This window comes from Ranitomeya imitator, chromosome 3 (assembly GCF_032444005.1).
Source record: "Ranitomeya imitator isolate aRanImi1 chromosome 3, aRanImi1.pri, whole genome shotgun sequence".
Lineage (NCBI taxonomy): Eukaryota > Metazoa > Chordata > Amphibia > Anura > Dendrobatidae > Ranitomeya > Ranitomeya imitator.
This window is the reverse complement of record NC_091284.1, coordinates 427,378,101-427,397,194: the sequence shown is the minus strand read 5'-3', so window position 1 is coordinate 427,397,194 and position 19,094 is coordinate 427,378,101. Positions and strand designations below refer to the sequence as shown.

Genomic DNA, 19,094 nt, shown 5'->3' with positions numbered 1-19,094 from the left:
CGCCCCTTTATAGCCCCTGTGACGCCGCAGACAGCAAGCCAATCACTGCAATGCCCTTCTCTAAGATGGTGGGGACCAGGACCTATGTCATCACGCTGCCCACACTCTGCGTTTACCTTCATTGGCTGAGAAATGGCGCTTTTCGCGTCATTGAAACGCGACTTTGGCGCGAAAGTCGCGTACCGCATGGCCGACCCCTCACAGGGGTCGGATCGGGTTTCATGAAACCCGACTTTGCCAAAAGTCGGCGACTTTTGAAAATGAACGACCCGTTTCGCTCAACCCTAGTAGACACCTTTTGACCATCCATAAAATGCACAGATGAATAGGGGTCTCCAAAAGGAAGCAAGACAATCTTTGCCGTCATCCAAAAGATCATGAGAAAAGGATTGCTAGAAGTAGACCACTCCTTTAAATTCTGAATGGTAAAAGATCTGATCTTGAAAATCTAGACTCACCGAAATAGCAGATTATAGCTTTTAAGGCTATGTGCGCACGTCAGGATTCCTTGCAGAAATTTCCTGAACAAAACCGGACATTTTCTGTAAGAAATCCGCATGCGTTTCTCGCGGTTTTGTGTGATTTTTTGCATTTTTTTCCCGGAGGTTCTGGGATGCAATAATATAGTGGGAAATCAGCAAAATTAATGAACATGCTGCGTTTTTTACCGCGATATGCACAAAAATTGCGGAATGCATTAGAAATGATGGGATGCATATGTATGCGTTTAAGAGTTTTTATCGCGAAAAAAACGTGAAAAATCCTGAACGTGTGCACACAGCCTAAAAGTCAACAAACTAGTAAGAGAAGATAACAGGGGACAACTCAAGGACAGCTGGAGTTGTAAGAGATCAGGTAAAAAAAGAGAAGTTGGATTCAATCTACACAAAACTGAAGGAAGGGAAGAAGTCCGACAGAATGTCATCTAAATTAGACAAATAAAGGATAGGAAAGATCCAGTCTGACTTCTTATTTGTATCCTGTCCCATGTCTCTAGGCAGGAGGAAGCCTTTAAGTTCAATCTTAATTAAAAGTCGAATACATCTATGCGGTGATGGCGCAGTTACATGGGTGTGAAAAATTGCTCTTTAATTTTGTTCAAGAACAAATGGCGATATACAACCCAATAGTGAAACACGCAGCCCTTGGGATTCGCAGGTATAAAAGACAATAAAAGTCAAGAGACGTATTAGAAAATTCCACGTCCGTTATTATAGGGTTAATCAATCATTAAAGGGATTACTTTTACAGCATTGCATGGCATCTGTTGTATCAAAGGCAGAATAATCCTCTTTGCGGCATTCATTTGCCTTTTAAGTACCCAGAGATTCATCGTTGAAATTTGCATGTACTGAGCAACACAGTGGATCACGGAGCTCGTACAATATAGCAATCATTACTTTCCATCAATCATACAGAGAATAACAACCATGGACACCATGAACCCGAGGGTTGCATGCACTTACAAGGACCCTCATATGTACTAGTGGTGCATTACTGGATGCCCCCATCAATTATACACATGGGACTATTTTTCCAATAGCAGCTCTTGGAATAGGATCAGCCAGACCCCACAAGATTATTTGGTATAAATAAATTAATTTTAAAAAAAATAAATCTATATACTAGTTACAGATAGTGAGTTCTTTCCATTCTTGGCACTCTGTTACTGTGGGGGTATGGAGAGGTAAGTAGCAATAACGAAGGTTTTCAATGTTGTAAAGTGGGAAAACGTTCCTCCATAATGATGTGATAGACTGACAAAGTCTTGCAGAAAATGACCAATTCAAGTTATTGCTGCTAAAGGCGATTGTATGAGATATTGATACATGGGATGTACTAAATTTTTCAAGAAATAATGACATGGCATTATTATAAGTTGTTCACTTGAGGTTGTACTTACCTCATTTTAAGACACGCTAATAAACATGTTTTATCATGATTATATATGATAATAAAATCATAGAATTCAAACTATAATCAATTTCAATATATACACACCTCACTTTGCGAGCTTTGTAGATCTAAAACGTAACTTGTGTGTGAATAAAAGATTGTTTTCACTTAAAATGGAAGTGCTGCCTCAATTTAGTTTTTTTTATATTACATTATCGCACACATGCCTAGGAACATTATTAATGAGGTTATTAATAGTTGTCTGAGGAATGCTTTGCCACAGTCAATACAAATCAAGATCCACTGCTGGCAGCTCCCTTTGCAGTGGTCAACCAATGATGTCCCAGATGTGCTCGATGGGCGACTAGACCGGAAACACCTGCAGGCCATGGTATCACATTTAGGACACGCAGGCTGCTCGCAGTAGTATGGCCAACATGTGGCCTGGCATTGTCATGTTGAAAAATGGCTGTACCACTGGCTACATGACCAAATCAATGTAATGTTGAGTAATTGGTGTAGAAATAGGGACAACATGCTACGTGATGGAGATCTTTGGCAAGGGGGAAGCTGTACCTGCTACACTCAGTCTTATGTGTCCGTTTCTCAAGTCCCGCTTTAGAGCAGCTTTTGTTCTTTTCCCCTCTTGCTATATAGATCAAATAGAAATAACTCATCCAGCCAAAACCCAGATAAAATAATAGAACTTTATTCCAGTGCAATTAAAAAGGGAATGCCATCCGGGAATACAGTATAAATTCCCTACACGTTTCTGACCGTAAACCAGTCCTTAACATGGATAACAAAAATTAATGTTTAAATAGGAAGTGCTGCAATAATTGCATGGATTGAGTATTCATTAAATAAATTGGGTTCGCATGAAACACAGAGAAACTCCAAAAATACCTCCAACAAAATGGAGCACCGCCATCCCTAAACACCTTGTTCTAAAATGCAAAACCAGCTTGCAAACTGGCAAAAGAAAAAGAATTTACATATCAAGCAGAGAGAAAAAAAAATAAAAACAAGCGCATAAATGAAAAGAGACAATGACTGGAACAAGTATAAAGAATGAAAAAATACATGTGGTTTTTTATGGGTTGTTACCAACATCTGGTGAGAATGTCATGTCAATAGCACCTTTAGAATTAGATTCACTTAGATAATTGGGGACGTATTCAATACTTCTTTCACCCGCTGTACATATGATATACGCATGTTAGTAACATTTACTCTAGCCGGCGAGGGTGATTTTTCACCTTATGTCAGCTCTGGCAGTACATCGGCCATTAATCACCCAGCATGATCGAACATGAATGGTCACTATAAACTAGAACTGCCAATATTAGCTAGAATGTGCTTGTCTGTGTCAAAATAATGATTGTTAATCACCCGAACATTAGGTCAACCATCACATACTTTATTATTTATGGTATTTATTTCACCATTTAGTCCTCAGGACAATAATCTGTCCTGGTCTCACAGTGTACGGCTTGTTACAAGTACTGACTAATCTGTCCATCACATGACCTGGGGGAGGTTTGGAGCCACCGGCCACATAGAGGTTGAATGTCCAGTGAAACTAATTAAAACCAGACACACTGGCATTTCCAGATGGCGATAAGGTTTGCGTCTGACATTTGAGATTTCTCGTCACACGCCAGCGCTGACCAACATGCTATGAACCTAAGCCTTGATTTCGCACCTTGGGGAATATTCATGGTGCACGAAACCTCATCAATTCATTCCTGCATGCACTACATGGGAGGACCAAGGAACGCAGGTGTTTTACTGCCCACGGACATTGACATCTGCCGCCCTTGCTCAGCATTACAGATCAATGGGGACTTCTTCCTCACTGGCCCTTATTAACAACGTGAAATGAAACAGCTCTACAAGCAATACCGGCAGCTTTAGAGACACAGGATATTCTAGTCTTAGGTCTTTGGTGGTGGGCTTCAAAAGGGTTGGCCGGTCTTTTTACCGCTGTAGTGGTGCTTCTAATCCAAGTTCCTCGCCCCTACGATCATACTCATCAGCCACCATCTAAACCTTCTATTGCCGGCGCTCCCGTCGGTCTCCAGCAGTTTGTGGCCTGACAGATCGCTCCAGTGTTTGCTGGAGGTCACTTTTTAAGGTACCTTCACACTCAGCGACGCTGCAGCGATACCGACAACGATGTCGATCGCTGCAGCGTCGCTGTTTGGTCGCTGGAGAGCTGTCACACAGACAGCTCTCCAGCGACCAACGATCCCGAAGTCCCCTGGTAACCAGGGTAAACATCGGGTTACTAAGCGCAGGCCGCGCTTAGTAACCCGATGTTTACCCTGGTTACCAGCGTAAAAGTAAAAAAAACAAACACTACATACTTACCTACCGCTGTCTGTCCCCGGCGCTCTGCTTCTCTGCACTCCTCCTGCACTGGCTGTGAGCACAGCGGCCGGAAAGCAGAGCGGTGACGTCACCGCTCTGCTTTCCGGCTGACCGACGCTCACAGGCTGTGCAGGAGGAGTGCAGAGCACAGCGCCGGGGACAGACAGCGGTAGGTAAGTATGTAGTGTTTGTTTTTTTTTACTTTTACGCTGGTAACCAGGGTAAACATCGGGTTACTAAGCGCGGCCCTGCGCTTAGTAACCTGATGTTTACCCTGGTTACCAGTGAAGACATCGCTGGATCGGTGTCACACACGCCGATCCAGCGATGTCTGCAGGGAGTCCAGCGACGAAATAAAGTTCTGGACTTTCCTCAGCGACCAACGATCTCCCAGCAGGGGCCTGATCGTTGGTCGCTGTCACACATAACGATTTCCTTAACGATATCGTTGCTACGTCACAAAAAGCAACGATATCGTTATGTGTGAAGGTACCTTTAATGTCAGTCTATAAGAACCTCGCTCTGGCTCTCATAATCTTGTATGGAGATCTTGTGACCGTTACTTCTGACTTCCAGGCAGTCAGAAGGTGCAGGTCACAAAATGGCACCTGGAGACAGAAGCGGCGCTGGAGTAGGGCTTTAAAGGGAACCTGTCACCCCGGTTTTTCAGTACGAGATAAAAATACTGTTAAATAGGGCCTGAGCTGTGCATTACTATAGTGTATTTTGTGTACCCTGATTCCACCCCTAAGCTGCCGAAATAACTTACCAAAGTCGCCGTTTTCACCTGTCAATCAGGCTGGTCAGGTCAGATGGGCGTGGCGACATCGCTGTATCTTCCCCCAGATCTTGAATATATTTCCGTTGGTGGCGTAGTGGTTTGCGCATGCCCATCTTCTGAATCCACTGGGCAGGAGAAGAAAAAACGCGCGATCGGCGCTATTTCCCTGGTGATCTGTGGGGGCGGCCATCTTCCTGAGGCCGCGCGTGCGCATATGGAGTCCTCTGCTGCCCGGGGCTTCAGGAAAATGGCCGCGGGATGCCGCGCGTGCGCAGATGGAGATCGCGGCGGCCATTTTCCTGAAGTTGAGATGCGAACTCGGCTTCAGGAAAATGGCCGCCGCGATCTCCATCTGCGCACGCGCGGCATACCGCGGCCATTTTCCTGAAGCCCCGGGCAGCAGAGGACTCCATATGCGCACGCGCGGCCTCAGGAAGATGGCCACCCCCACAGATCACCAGGGAAATAGCACCGATCGCGCGTTTTTTCTTCTCCTGCCCAGTGGATTCAGAAGATGGGCATGCGCAAACCACTACGCCACCAACGGAAATATATGCAAGATCTGGGGGAAGATACAGCGATGTCGCCACGCCCATCTGACCTGACCAGCCTGATTGACAGGCGAAAACGGCGACTTTGGTAAGTTATTTCGGCAGCATAGGTGGGGAATCAGGGTACACAAAATACACTATAGTAACGCACAGCTCAGGCCCTATTTAACAGTATTTTTATCTCGCACTGAAAAACCGGGGTGACAGGTTCCCTTTAAGTTTCATAGTCTGTAGTATGTGACTGTAGACTTGTGAACCCTCACATCGTGGGCACTGCGCACTTTGTGGATTCACTGAGGCCGGGCGGTCATGTGACCGCAAGTATGTGATTCGCATACTTCCAGCCACATTCCGACTAGACTATCCGGCCTCGCTCAATACATTTGTAGTGAATAATGCAGAGCCCATCTAGATGGCACATGACCGCATGAATACAAATCACATATTTGAGGTCACGCTACCGCCTCTGCTTGCACCGGAGAATCCTCAAAGTGCACTGTGTGCGCAATGTGGGGGTTCACAAGTCTGGAGTCACAGTAACTGAAGACTTGTAGCTTCAGACTGGACAACCCATTTATCAAATAAACTTGGATTTATACTGCAATTATTGCTTTTTTTCAGATGAAACAAGATTACATATTTCGACTAAAATGAGTATTAGCTTACCTTTAAAATTTTAATTTCTTTGCCAAGCAAGATTTGCGACTTTGATAAGTTCTTTTTATTGATGCTTTTAACGGCCACCTCCCAGTCTGTTTTCTAAATGGAAAAAAAAAAAAGGGGATTAAAACAAACTTTTCCACAGAAGCATTAGAAACAAAAGTAATAATTACATTTCATGTTCTCTTGCTCTGAAATCTTGGCAGCAGCCACAGATCCGTTTGCCAAATCCCTTGCAGACAGCTGCGCTCAGTCATTGGCATGGATTTAAAAACAAATATATGATTAGCACAACCACGTTTCAAAACACAGCGATGACGTGACAAAGTAATGAAGACAGGGCAAAATAAAGGAGGCATTTGACGTATGGCACATCCATAGGACACTGGATATGAGCGACATGTAGCCTAGGTGATTGTATTTACTGACACTTTGCTTAAAGGGAAACGGTCACTAGGTTTTTGCTACTCCATCTTAGAGGAGCATGGTGTAGGGGCAGAAATACAGATTCCAGTGACGTGTCACTTACTGCAGTTGTGATAAAATCCCTGTTTTATCTGCTGCAGATCTACCAGTTCTGACTGCTAAGCTCTGTATAACCCATCCACAACACCGACTGACCGCTTTCTGTGCACACTGTACATCTCTCTGGATTTGTATGGCTGATTTCATCAGACATAAAAGAAGGGGAATAACTGAGTAGTATTGACTTGGTGAAAGGTCCTGTTGAAATATGATTGACCTATATAAATAAACTGGATACAAATCATAGAGGGATTGGACACCCTCTTACCAAACTTTCTCCTCTCCAATCAATTCTGAATGCAGCAGCAGGATTGTATTTCTTGCCAGCTTCTATACCAATGCATCCACCCTGTGCCAGTCATTGCACTGGTTACCCAACCGATACAAAATCATTGCGCTCACCCACAAAGCTCTCCGCAGTTCTGCACCACCATACATCTCCTCCATCATCTGTCTATCATCCTTCCTGTGCTCTCCATTCTGAAACTGATCCAAGATTAACAACCTCCATAATCCAAACCTCCCACTTCCATCTTCAAGACTTCTCTAGTGCTGCCCCAGGTTTTTTTTAAGCACTATCCCAGACGATCCAACTAATACCTTGCCCACACACTTTTAGATGAGCTTTAGAAACGTCTCTTTAGACAGGCCTATTATCTCACTACAGTAATCCCACTCTTTCCTGTTCCATCTTCTAGATTTCCCTCTTATTCAGCTGTCTCCACATCCTCCATGCACCCTGTAGCACTTGGTAACCGTACTTCGATACAGGCTGATGACCGGATCATGCAGCAAATATCATAGCCCCTATTATACTGATGGCTGGACCATACATCTCATGCCCGTTTTACCCACAGTGCCCCCTATTTCCTTATAGATTGTAAGCCAACGATCAAGACCCCCACTGCTCCTGTATCTGAACTGTGTTATTTTGTAATGTTTTTAATGCCTGTACGTGTCCCCGCTTATATTGTAGAGTGCTGCAGAATATATTGACACTATATAAATAAATTATTCATTATATCCATGAATGATCCCATAAATGGGAAATCTATACAACTATTGTACACCTACTTACGGATCCTGCGTTTTAGGGTACAGAAGAGCTCTGCAAGCATTTATCAGCAGGCAGTAAAGAAGAAGGTCTGAAAATCATTCTGGCCACCTCCTGCTTTCAGCACATAGATTGTACATGAGCCTCAAGAACAAAAATACCAAAAGCACTGATTATTTAGCATTTAACTCTAAGTTACAGAGGGGTTTGGAAACAGATCTAGCTGCATCGAGCAGGTGAGCAATTACAAGAGGCTCAAAATTCAGTATTATGGCAATAAACAAGGTTCCTACGGAATTTGGATGGCGATGATGTGCTGCGGCCACATCAGCTGTCAGACTGGCTGTATCAGCGCTACCTCACAGCACAAATCCCCAAGCTGCCGCGCTGTCCGTCCATATCACAAGGAGTAAGTGACGGATAAGGCAGACACCTTCATCACAGCAGAAGACACTGGTACGTGGATTATGCCCTGGACCCTCTGGAATAGCATTATCTTTACAAATAATTACAGGCTTCAAAGTAGATGTTTAGCTATCAGCGATTTATTGACTATACATTTTATGTCTTACAATGACAACCCTGTTATTAGCAAAGACCATTTACGCTACTGTATTTACTGTCTTTAGTTTTATGACCAGAATACATCTGAGGACATGAGGTTTTATTACGTGTCGATTCTACAAAAAGAGAAGAATGCAGCTCCTGGTGTAGCAAAGCGTCTTACCTCCCCTGCCCATTCTGACATTAAGAGTGGAGGAACACTAAACCTTTAAGAGGTTATCTGGAACTTTTCGTATTTTTCCCTATGGGGCTAAAAAAAAATTACTGCCAGATAGTTCCTCACTACCACCCTGTTCTGGTCGGCGCCAATCTCTTACAGCAGTCAGGGGCTGCGAATCTGCAGCTTCTGGTGAGGTCATGTTGACAGAGTAGCTCCTTCTCTTCCGCTCTGTCAATGTGGCGTCCCTGCCAATGTCATGCTGATTGATAGGCGGCTTAAACATGCCTAATTGCAGGAAGCCGGCTCTCAATCAGCACGACGATGGCAGGGACGCACTATTGACAGACCAAGCTGAAAGAGGAAGAGCTACTTTCTTGACATCAAGACGCAAAATCGTAGGAGGAACAGTATGTAACCACTTTGAGGAGGCAGAGATTGGTGCAAGGCAGAACAAGAAGGTAGTTAGCAGCTGACTGCAAGGTCTTAATCCCATAGGACAAAATTAGGAAAGAAAACCCATTAACCAAGCACTTTCTGATATACCAAACCTAACTTGTCTGCTTCGGTATTGTTTGTTGTTACCATGTAATAATCCTGCATTGTACTGTTCCTCTCTTATGCCTCCTACTGTAGAAAGGTATGACTAAATTGACAACTGGGAGTTACCATTCCTGTTGTCATTAAGGTTGGTCTGACATGGAGCTCTTGGTGTCCATTCAATAGTGGCAACCACATATTGAATGGAACTTGCACATAAACTGTGGGACTCTTCATATGTCTATTTTTGGGGGGCCAAGTGGTGCTCACCAAACACGGAGATGTATTCGATTTTGATAAGAGTCACGGATCAAACTTTCTAATACAAGACCATGAGCACGTGGAATTAAAAAAAAAAAATTTAGAACAGAGATGTTGTTTGTAGGAGAAACTTCAGAAGTTCTTGTAAGCAACAAAAAAAATTAAAAATGATGAGACACTAAAACCCTACACAATGACCAAACTCATGAAACTGATCCAAAATGCTGATGTACATTTTTTTTACATACAAGAAAAATCACTGCTGTCTGAATGAGCCCTTAGTTTGTGTAAGGACACATCCCACTGACAAAGGGGAGAGGTTGGGGGAAGAAGAGGGTCATGCTCGGTTGTCAAGAGGAAAAAGAAAAAAAAAACACGGAGGTAAAGTTTGGGAATGGTGCTAGAAGGGTTCTTTTATAGGAAATACCAGCGTTTACTCAGACAGGCATGATGGGCAGCGGACAGATCCTATCCAAGCGAAAAGTGTTCCTCTAGATAGAGTACCCAATGCAGTCAATGGAGGAGTGTTGGTTTTGGAAAAGCACACCATTTTTACAAATTTTATACAACTGCTTAGAAAAGAACACTATATTTTGATTCGGCATCGCATAGAAAAAGATATTTGTACACTTTATTCACAAATGTCTAAGGGGTCGGAGTTCCTCTCCTGATGAGACACACTGGCCGGCCCCCCGACTAGGCATGACTGATGTGCCACAGGATGGGCACAATATTACACAAAACCTCCAGCAGCTTCCGAAACCCATGGTGCAGGTAAGGCTGAGACCAACATCTCCCTTCGCTGTGCCCGCCAGATGCCACGGGGATGTATTGTAATGTACACAGACTGTGGGACATCAGTGAAGTCAGGAAGGGGACCAGCCACCATAACTTCAGGACAGCAGCTAGTTAGGGTATGTTTCCACATTCAGGAAACCCAGCGCTTTGGACGCAGCGGATACCCCGCTCCGCCCCATGTTGTACACACGGTGATTCCGGATGTGTTCCTTGAACACATGCGGAATCACCGCATCGTATTCATAGACTTATTTATCTTGCGGAAACTGTGCATCTCCGCAAGATAGATAAACATGCTGCGGTCTATAAAGACGCGCCGCATGTCCAGTTACACAGGGCCGCCGGATGCAGCCCTGTACGCATAGTAGAGATGGGATTTCATAAAACCCCCTCCACTATGCTGTAACATCTGGATGCTGCGGCTGTACGCAGCGTCCAATCCGCAGCAAATCCTGAACGAATCCTTAACGTGGAGACATACCCTTATACGGAATCTTTCCTACTAGCCTACATTTCGTTCAGCGCATCTCCTCCTTCTCTTTGGTCACGTTAAGTATTCGGTGCGTTTTTACCTCAGTATGTGTAAGCCAAAATCCGTAGTTGAACAAACAGAGGAAAAGTATAATGAAAATAGAGTAGTTTTCACTCACATACGTGCCGCGGGTTCAATCACTGCTCGGAGTACACAGAGCGCGACTAATGGCGCCCCCCCCCGGCCCTGACTGACTGACTCTGGATCTGCATTAGGACCGGTTGTCAGTCCGGGTCGGGGGTGTGGTTACAGCCACCACTCTGTATACTCAGAGCACTCACTGAACCCGCGGCACCCCAGTGACTGAAGCCCGAACGCTGCCGGGGAAAATAAAGTTCATTTTCTCCCCACAGCACGCGGCGTAGTGCTTCCACCGGGCAGGTTAATAACGCTATTAACCTGCAGATTAACCCCATATCTACAGGTTAATAGCATTTTTTCTGGTGACAAGTTCCCTTTAACATGCTACCTTTAGGTTGCACAGAATTTCTGAGATGCAGGTAAGATCTAATAGAAAGATGTTCATTTACTACATGTGCAGGTTACATGTTCACCCTTTAATCCTGACCTGGGGCTAACAATGACACTCTGCAGTGCCTAGTTCAGTCAGAATGGTGAGCAGGGCATGCCTTACCCGTCAGCTGAGGTGGAGCCATCCCAATGGTCTGTACAGTCACCGTAGGGGACCCCAGATGAGCATTTCGACACACACAGCACTGGTCTTCACTTACGCGCCTCACATCCTCGGGCCCTTACTGGGTCTCATGACGCTGGGTAAGGTTTTGGCCCCAGGTGACAGACGTGTGGGCCCAGAGGCACCCAGAACCAGACTGGATGCCAGACCAGGGCTCTGTGTATCAAAATTGTGCATCTCTACAGTGCACCCTTCTCCTACAAAACTAAAATATTGCGTCTCCCCTACAGTCACTTATTACGAAAAATACGTCTCCCCTACAGTCACTTATTACGAAAAATACACCACTTAATAATAACAGGTACCCTCAATTCCCCAGTAGCTACAGCTGGGCCCGCTACCCCCAAATGTCCGCACCTCCCACAATACAAGCTAAACATGAGCAATGGGCTAAGAGTCTTGGATATGGTCAGCCCTGTGTGCCCATCCCCCGAGCCCAGCAGGACAGGTCTTTGCCCGCTTGTTGCAAGCTACATGCCCAACTGGGGGGGATGGGAACTTATTCACAAAGAGCAAATATCTAAGTTGCTAAAGTGATCAAGTCCTGTTCAGTTTAACTTAGAATTTTTTTATTTTTATAAAAATAAACAAAACAAACACCTATGGTGAATCTGTAGGGGGAAAAAAAAAAAACCATCACGTGTGGAAACGAATCGCCCCAACATGAGACATTCCTCCCTTCTTCTCCACCGTGCAGACTAGTGATGTGTGAGGGATCCCGGAATATCTAGAGGGACATTCACAGACTGAGCCGTATAGGACATGGCATCCCAACCATTTCTTAACTTTGTTATTGTTACGCCATCATCCGTAGGGACATGGAGAACGCGTCGCCCGTACACCTGTGTTCTGGGATTAGCGGGTGGCAGCGGGGCATGTACCCAGAATAACATACAATAGATCAATACAGGTGGAAGGGCCCAGTGGAGGCGCTGTCCACAGCGACCAATGGGGCTACTGCTTCTATTTACACAAGGAGTTCTGTGAATGAAAGCAGTCACCTGATTGGCTGCCTGTGACACCCACACAGATTACTAGTGTTATACACACAGCCCATCCTGCCTGGGTCACAATGACGGACGGACAGACAGCTGTTATGACTGACAGGCAGGTCACGTGTGTTCCCTACGAGGAGACACAGGAGCGGTGGGCGAGACAGTCCCTAGGACGGAGGCCGCTTACCTTCCTGTGCCGCCCTTTAAACACCACGGCGAAGGCTCCGTGCCCGATCAGGTCCTTCCTGCAGTACTCGAAGTCTCCCACCACCTCCATGTTGGGGCTGCGGGGCGGTCATTCAGCAGCCCCCGTGCACCTTCTCGCCCCTGTCTCAAGAGCAAGTGCCCGTCAGCAGCTGGCCAGCATCCTGCGTGTCCCCAGCGGCCCATGCCATCCCGGGGGCGGCTCACATCATGTGGTGCTGACACCTGCCGGGGCGCCGCTGTGCCCGTTAAGCCTCGTACACGGGAGCCGCGTCCATCCCTCCGCGCCGCCACTACTGCCTTTGTGTCTCCGCCGGCCGCGTAACGGGAGAGACTACAGTCAGCTAATGCCGGAAGCGGGGGGTCGTTCCTGGCTAATGCTGCTGCTCCTAACTCCGCCCAGCTCTCCCTGCACACCCAATCAGAAGGCAGGAACAGCGGACCAATCACAGCGCAAGTAGATGCAGCATGCTGAGTCCAGGGAGCGCTGTGATTGGCTGCTGCAGGGCTGCTGAGCTGATGGTGCTCGCTGGGAGGAGACAGAGCTGTCCTCAGTGAGGTGAAGGAGTAGACACAGCTGAGTGTGAGCACTGAGCGGAGCATCTCACAGGAGTCCATATAGACGGTATACTGACATAGAATATATATACTGCATAGAATGGAGGAGACAGAGCTGTCCTCAGTGAGGTGAGGGAGTAGACAGCTGAGTGTGAGCACTGAGCGGAGCATCTCAAGATTCAAAGAAGCTTTATTGGCAGGACCAAATACACATCAGTTTTGCCAAAGCAAGTGTATAAAGGCAATAGGGATAGGTACTGTGGGGATGTTGGGTAGGAGCTGTAGGGAAGGTGGATGGGGGCTATAGTCCATGGCCTAGGAAAGGTGGATGGGGGCAGATCCAGGGTGGGGGCTATAGTCCATGGCCTAGGGGAGGTGGATGGGGGCAGATCCAGGGTGGGGGCTATAGTCCATGGCCTAGGGGAGGTGGATGGGGGCAGATCCAGGGTGGGGGCTATAGTCCATGGCCTAGGGGAGGTGGATGGGGGCAGATCCAGGGTGGGGGCTATAGTCCATGGCCTAGGGGAGGTGGATGGGGGCAGATCCAGGGTGGGGGCTATAGTCCATGGCCTAGGGGAGGTGGATGGGGGCAGATCCAGGGTGGGGGCTATAGTCCATGGCCTAGGGGAGGTGGATGGGGGCAGATCCAGGGTGGGGGCTATAGTCCATGGCCTAGGGGAGGTGGATGGGGGCAGATCCAGGGTGGGGGCTATAGTCCATGGCCTAGGGGAGGTGGATGGGGGCAGATCCAGGGTGGGGGCTATAGTCCATGGCCTAGGGGAGGTGGATGGGGGCAGATCCAGGGTGGGGGCTATAGTCCATGGCCTAGGGGAGGTGGATGGGGGCAGATCCAGGGTGGGGGCTATAGTCCATGGCCTAGGGGAGGTGGATGGGGGCAGATCCAGGGTGGGGGCTATAGTCCATGGCCTAGGGGAGGTGGATGGGGGCAGATCCAGGGTGGGGGCTATAGTCCATGGCCTAGGGGAGGTGGATGGGGGCAGATCCAGGGTGGGGGCTATAGTCCATGGCCTAGGGGAGGTGGATGGGGGCAGATCCAGGGTGGGGGCTATAGTCCATGGCCTAGGGGAGGTGGATGGGGGCAGATCCAGGGTGGGGGCTATAGTCCATGGCATAGGGGAGGTGGATGGGGGCAGATCCAGGGTGGGGGCTATAGTCCATGGCATAGGGGAGGTGGATGGGGGCAGATCCAGGGTGGGGGCTATAGTCCATGGCATAGGGGAGGTGGATGGGGGCAGATCCAGGGTGGGGGCTATAGTCCATGGCATAGGGGAGGTGGATGGGGGCAGATCCAGGGTGGGGGCTATAGTCCATGGCATAGGGGAGGTGGATGGGGGCAGATCCAGGTTGGGGGCTATAGTCCATGGCATAGGGGAGGTGGATGGGGGCAGATCCAGGGTGGGGGCTATAGTCCATGGCATAGGGGAGGTGGATGGGGGCAGATCCAGGGTGGGGGCTATAGTCCATGGCATAGGGGAGGTGGATGGGGGCAGATCCAGGGTGGGGGCTATAGTCCATGGCATAGGGGAGGTGGATGGGGGCAGATCCATGGTAGGGGCTATAGTCCATGGCATAGGGGAGGTGGATGGGGGAAGATCCAGGGTAGGGGCTATAGTCCATGGCATAGGGGAGGTGGATGGGGGCAGATCCAGGATGGGGGCTATAGTCCATGGCATAGGGGAGGTGGATGGGGGCAGATCCAGGATGGGGGCTATAGTCCATGGCATAGGGGAGGTGGATGGGGGCAGATCCAGGGTAGGGGCTATAGTCCATGGCATAGGGGAGGTGGATGGGGCAGATCCAGGGTAGGGGCTATAGTCCATGGCATAGGGGAGGTGGATGGGGGCAGATCCAGGGTAGGGGCTATAGTCCATGGCATAGGGGAGGTGGATGGGGCAGATCCAGGGTGGGGGCTATAGTCCATGGCATAGGGGAGGTGGATGGGGCAGATCCAGGGTGGGGGCTATAGTCCATGGCATAGGGGAGGTGGATGGGGGCAGATCCAGGGTGGGGGCTATAGTCCATGGCATAGGGGAGGTGGATGGGGGCAGATCCATTGTGGGGGCTATAGTCCATGGCATAGGGGAGGTGGATGGGGGCAGATCCAGGGTGGGGGCTATAGTCCATGGCATAGGGGAGGTGGATGGGGACAGATCCAGGGTAGGGGCTATAGTCCATGGCATAGGGGAGCTGGATGGGGGCAGATCCAGGGTAGGGGCTATAGTCCATGGCCTAGGGGAGGTGGATGGGGGCAGATCCATTGTGGGGGCTATAGTCCATGGCATAGGGGAGGTGGATGGGGGCAGATCCAGGGTGGGGGCTATAGTCCATGGCATAGGGGAGGTGGATGGGGACAGATCCAGGGTAGGGGCTATAGTCCATGGCATAGGGGAGCTGGATGGGGGCAGATCCAGGGTAGGGGCTATAGTCCATGGCATAGGGGAGGTGGATGGGGGCAGATCCAGGGTAGGGGCTATAGTCCATGGCATTGGGGAGGTGGATGGGGGCTATAGTCCATGGCATAGGGAAGATGGATGGGGGCAGATCCAGGATGGGGGCTATAGTCCATGGCATAGGGGAGGTGGATGGGGGAAGATCCAGGATGGGGGGCTATAGTCCATGGCATAGGGGAGGTGGATGGGGCAGATCCAGGGTAGGGGCTATAGTTCATGGCATAGGGGAGGTGGATGGGGCAGATCCATTGTGGGGGCTATAGTCCATGGCATCATAGTTCTCTTTCTCGCAGTCTATGACATTCGCTTACATACCGCGCTGCTATCTCCACTGCTCTCTCTTCTTCTCCCAGCAGGATATATATTTTCTCTTCCTCCTTCATGGTGATGAAGTCCAGGAAGAGATGTGAGAGTCTCCTGAAGTGAGTGTCCCTCACTGCTGAGTATTTGGAGCAGTGTAGCAGGAAGTGGGTTTCGTCCTCTATGGCCTCCTGGTCACAGTGTTGGCACAGTCTTTCCTCCCTGGGCTTGTAGCTCTGCCTGTGTCGGCCACATTCGATGGCCAGACTGTGGGCGCTGAGTCTATATCGGCTCAGGATCTTGCGGTCTCTGGGGTCCGGGAGTTTCTCCAGATATGGGGCCAGTCTGTAGTCTCCGGTACATGATCAGTTTCTGTGAGCTAATGATATCATTCTTCCAGTCACTGACATACCTCTCCTGGCCTTCGTCTGCCATCTTCCTAATTCCGGCTTTTGTCAGGTTGTTGTGATTGGTGTTCTGGTCCGGTTGGTTTTGGCTGGGCTGTTCCGAGGGTTCTGGTTTTTCTGTTTCACCTACATGTATCAGGGCTTTATGGTGATGGGAGCTTGGATTGCTCCTATGCAGGTGAGCCCGGAATGACAGCGCCCGCTTTAGAACTGTTAGGTGTAGAGGGAATCTGCCCAGCTCGGCCCGACAAGCACTGTTGGAGGTGCTCCGATGGACCTGGAGAAGGTGCTTGCAGAATTCCAGGTGGAATATTTCTGTTGGACTGGAATCCCACCTTGACCAGTCTGGGTAGGTGTGAGGACCCCAGACTTCGCTGCCATACAGGAGGATTGGGGCGATGATGGAGTCGAAGATTTTTAGCCAGACCCTCACTGGTGGCTTCATATGATAGTTTCCTTTGGATGGCATAGAAGGTTTTGTAGGCCTTGTCTTTCAGGTTCTCTATGGCTTGTTTGAAGCTCCCTGACCGGTGAATCTCTAAGCCCAGGTAGGTGTATTTGTCCGTTCTTGTGAGGTCGCAGTTGTTGAGGACAAATGATGGGTGCTGGTCTGATCTTCTCTTTCTCCTCTGGAACACCATGGTGTTGGTTTTCTTTAGGTTGACCGGTAGAGCCCAGGTGGAGCTGAATTTCTCTAGGACTTTCAGGTTGTCTTGGAGGCCTTTCTCAGTTGGTGACAGCAGCAGCAGGTCATCTGCATACAGCAGGAATTTCACCTGAGCGTCGTGGAGGGTGAGACACAGGAGTCCATATAGACAGTATACTGACATGACTATGCGTAGAATGGAGGAGACTTAGGCTATGTGCACACGTTGCAGATTTGTGTGCAGAATTTTCTGCACAAAGTCTGCATCTCCTGGCAGAAAACACAGCTGTTTTTGCGCGGTATTTATACGTTTAGTGATGCTATTTTGCACGGTTTTTATGCTTTTTTGTATGCATTTACGAAAGCTAAATAAAGATGTATTATTGAACAAAAAAAAAAACGCCGAAGCGTTCAATCCGCAGCGTCCAGATGTTACAGCATAGTGGAGGGGATTTTATGAAATCCCGTCTCCACTATGGATGCGAACACACATCCGGTGGCCCTGCGTTTACGGACATGCGGCACGTCTTTTTAGAACGCAGCATGTCTGGTTACCTTGCAGCGACGCTCTGTCGCCGCAAGGTAAATCACAGGGTCCTATATATGGGGTGCAGAGATTCCGGATGTGTGCAATGAACATATCCGGAATCACCGCGCATACAGAAGGGGGCGGGGCTTTGGGCAGAGCGAGTTTTCCGCTCCGTCCAAAGCGCCAGCAATCTGGCCCGTGGCCACGCACCCTATAGATATATCTATAGATATATCTATGGATATATCTATAGAAAGATTATCCATAGATATATAGTAGCAAGGCCTATGCTTATTAATGAATGTTTGATAAAAAAAAAAACGGTAAAAAAAAATGGCATGGGCTCAAGCGCAATTTTCTGTGCCAGAGGGGGAAAGCCGACGGCTGGGGGGCAATATTTGTAGCCTGGGAAGGGGTTAATACCCAAGGCCTCTCACAGGCTATAAATATCAGCCCACAGTTGTCTGCGTAGCCTTTACTGGCTATTAAAATAGAGGGACCCCCCCAAAAAAATGACATGGGGTCCCCCTATATTTTATAGCCAGAAAGGCTACGCAGACAGCTGCGGGCTGATATTCATAGCCTAGAGAAGGGCCATGGACATTGCCAAACCCCCCCCCCCACCGGCTACAAATATCAGCCCGCAGCCGCCCCAGAAATGGCACATCTGTGAGATGCACCAATTCCGGCCCCTTTCTTCCCACTCCCCTGTAGCGGTGGGATATGGGTTAATAAGGGGTTAATGTCACCTTGCTAGTGTAAGGTGACATTAAGCCGGGTTAATAATGGAGAGGCATCAATAAGACGCCTATCCATTATTAATCCTAGAGTAGTGAAAGAGTTAAACACAAATAAATAGACAGCCAGAAAATAAGTATTTTAATATTCTTAATTTAACCATACTTACCATACTCGATCACCTGCAAAATATTAAAAACAATAAACCATATACTCCCTGTCTGACGCAGTCCAATTAATAATGAGTGCCCCATGACGATCTCCCCTATAGAACAGCGACATTGGGTGATGTCACAGCTCTATAGACCTTCAGTGACACACTGACAGGAGACAATGGCTCCTGCATTGCATCACTGAGGTTACCTTAGTACAGGGTCTCATTATATGGCATTGCTGCGTTGGAACTTTCTTACACAGCAGTGCCACAAGTGAGACTAGGGACTATTTTTTACAGTGGTGGAGGAATAAAGTGCGGAAGGATACCTTCCGTCATTGTATTCCTGGAGCCCCTGGAGAGCGGTCGCATCAGCTGATGCTGCTGCTCTCCACGGGAGACACTCGTTTTAATTGGATTTCTGTGGACACAGGGAGTATATTGTTGATTTATTATTTTAATATTTTTTACAGGTGACACCGGCTTAGGGGATCAAGGTGACAAGTGATGGTGAGTATGTACTCTGTTTTATGTAATGTATGTACTGTATGTATGTACTGTATGTTGTGTGTTGTATGTTGCATGGTGTATGTTGCGTGATGTATGTTGCATGGTGTATGTTGCGTGTTGCATGTACTGTACATGTGTATGTTTTTTGTTTTTTTTCACATTCAACACATTAGCCGGATGATGGGACTACTACTAT

The 19,094-nt window shown here is 48.1% G+C and overlaps 1 protein-coding gene across 2 annotated transcripts in view; it reads right to left on the bottom strand.

Moving 5' to 3' along the window:
* ULK2 (unc-51 like autophagy activating kinase 2) overlaps positions 1 to 12,986 on the bottom strand; it is a 168,031-nt gene extending 155,045 nt beyond the window's left edge. For both annotated transcript variants that reach the window (XM_069757236.1, XM_069757238.1), the window contains exons 1-2: positions 12,569 to 12,986; positions 6,268 to 6,360 (exon numbers count right to left, since the gene is read on the bottom strand). In XM_069757236.1, the coding sequence (XP_069613337.1) occupies positions 6,268 to 6,360; positions 12,569 to 12,658 (183 nt within the window). In that variant the 5' untranslated portion in view covers positions 12,659 to 12,986. The remainder of the gene's footprint in view (positions 1 to 6,267; positions 6,361 to 12,568) is intronic.
* Positions 12,987 to 19,094: the final 6,108 nt, after the last annotated feature.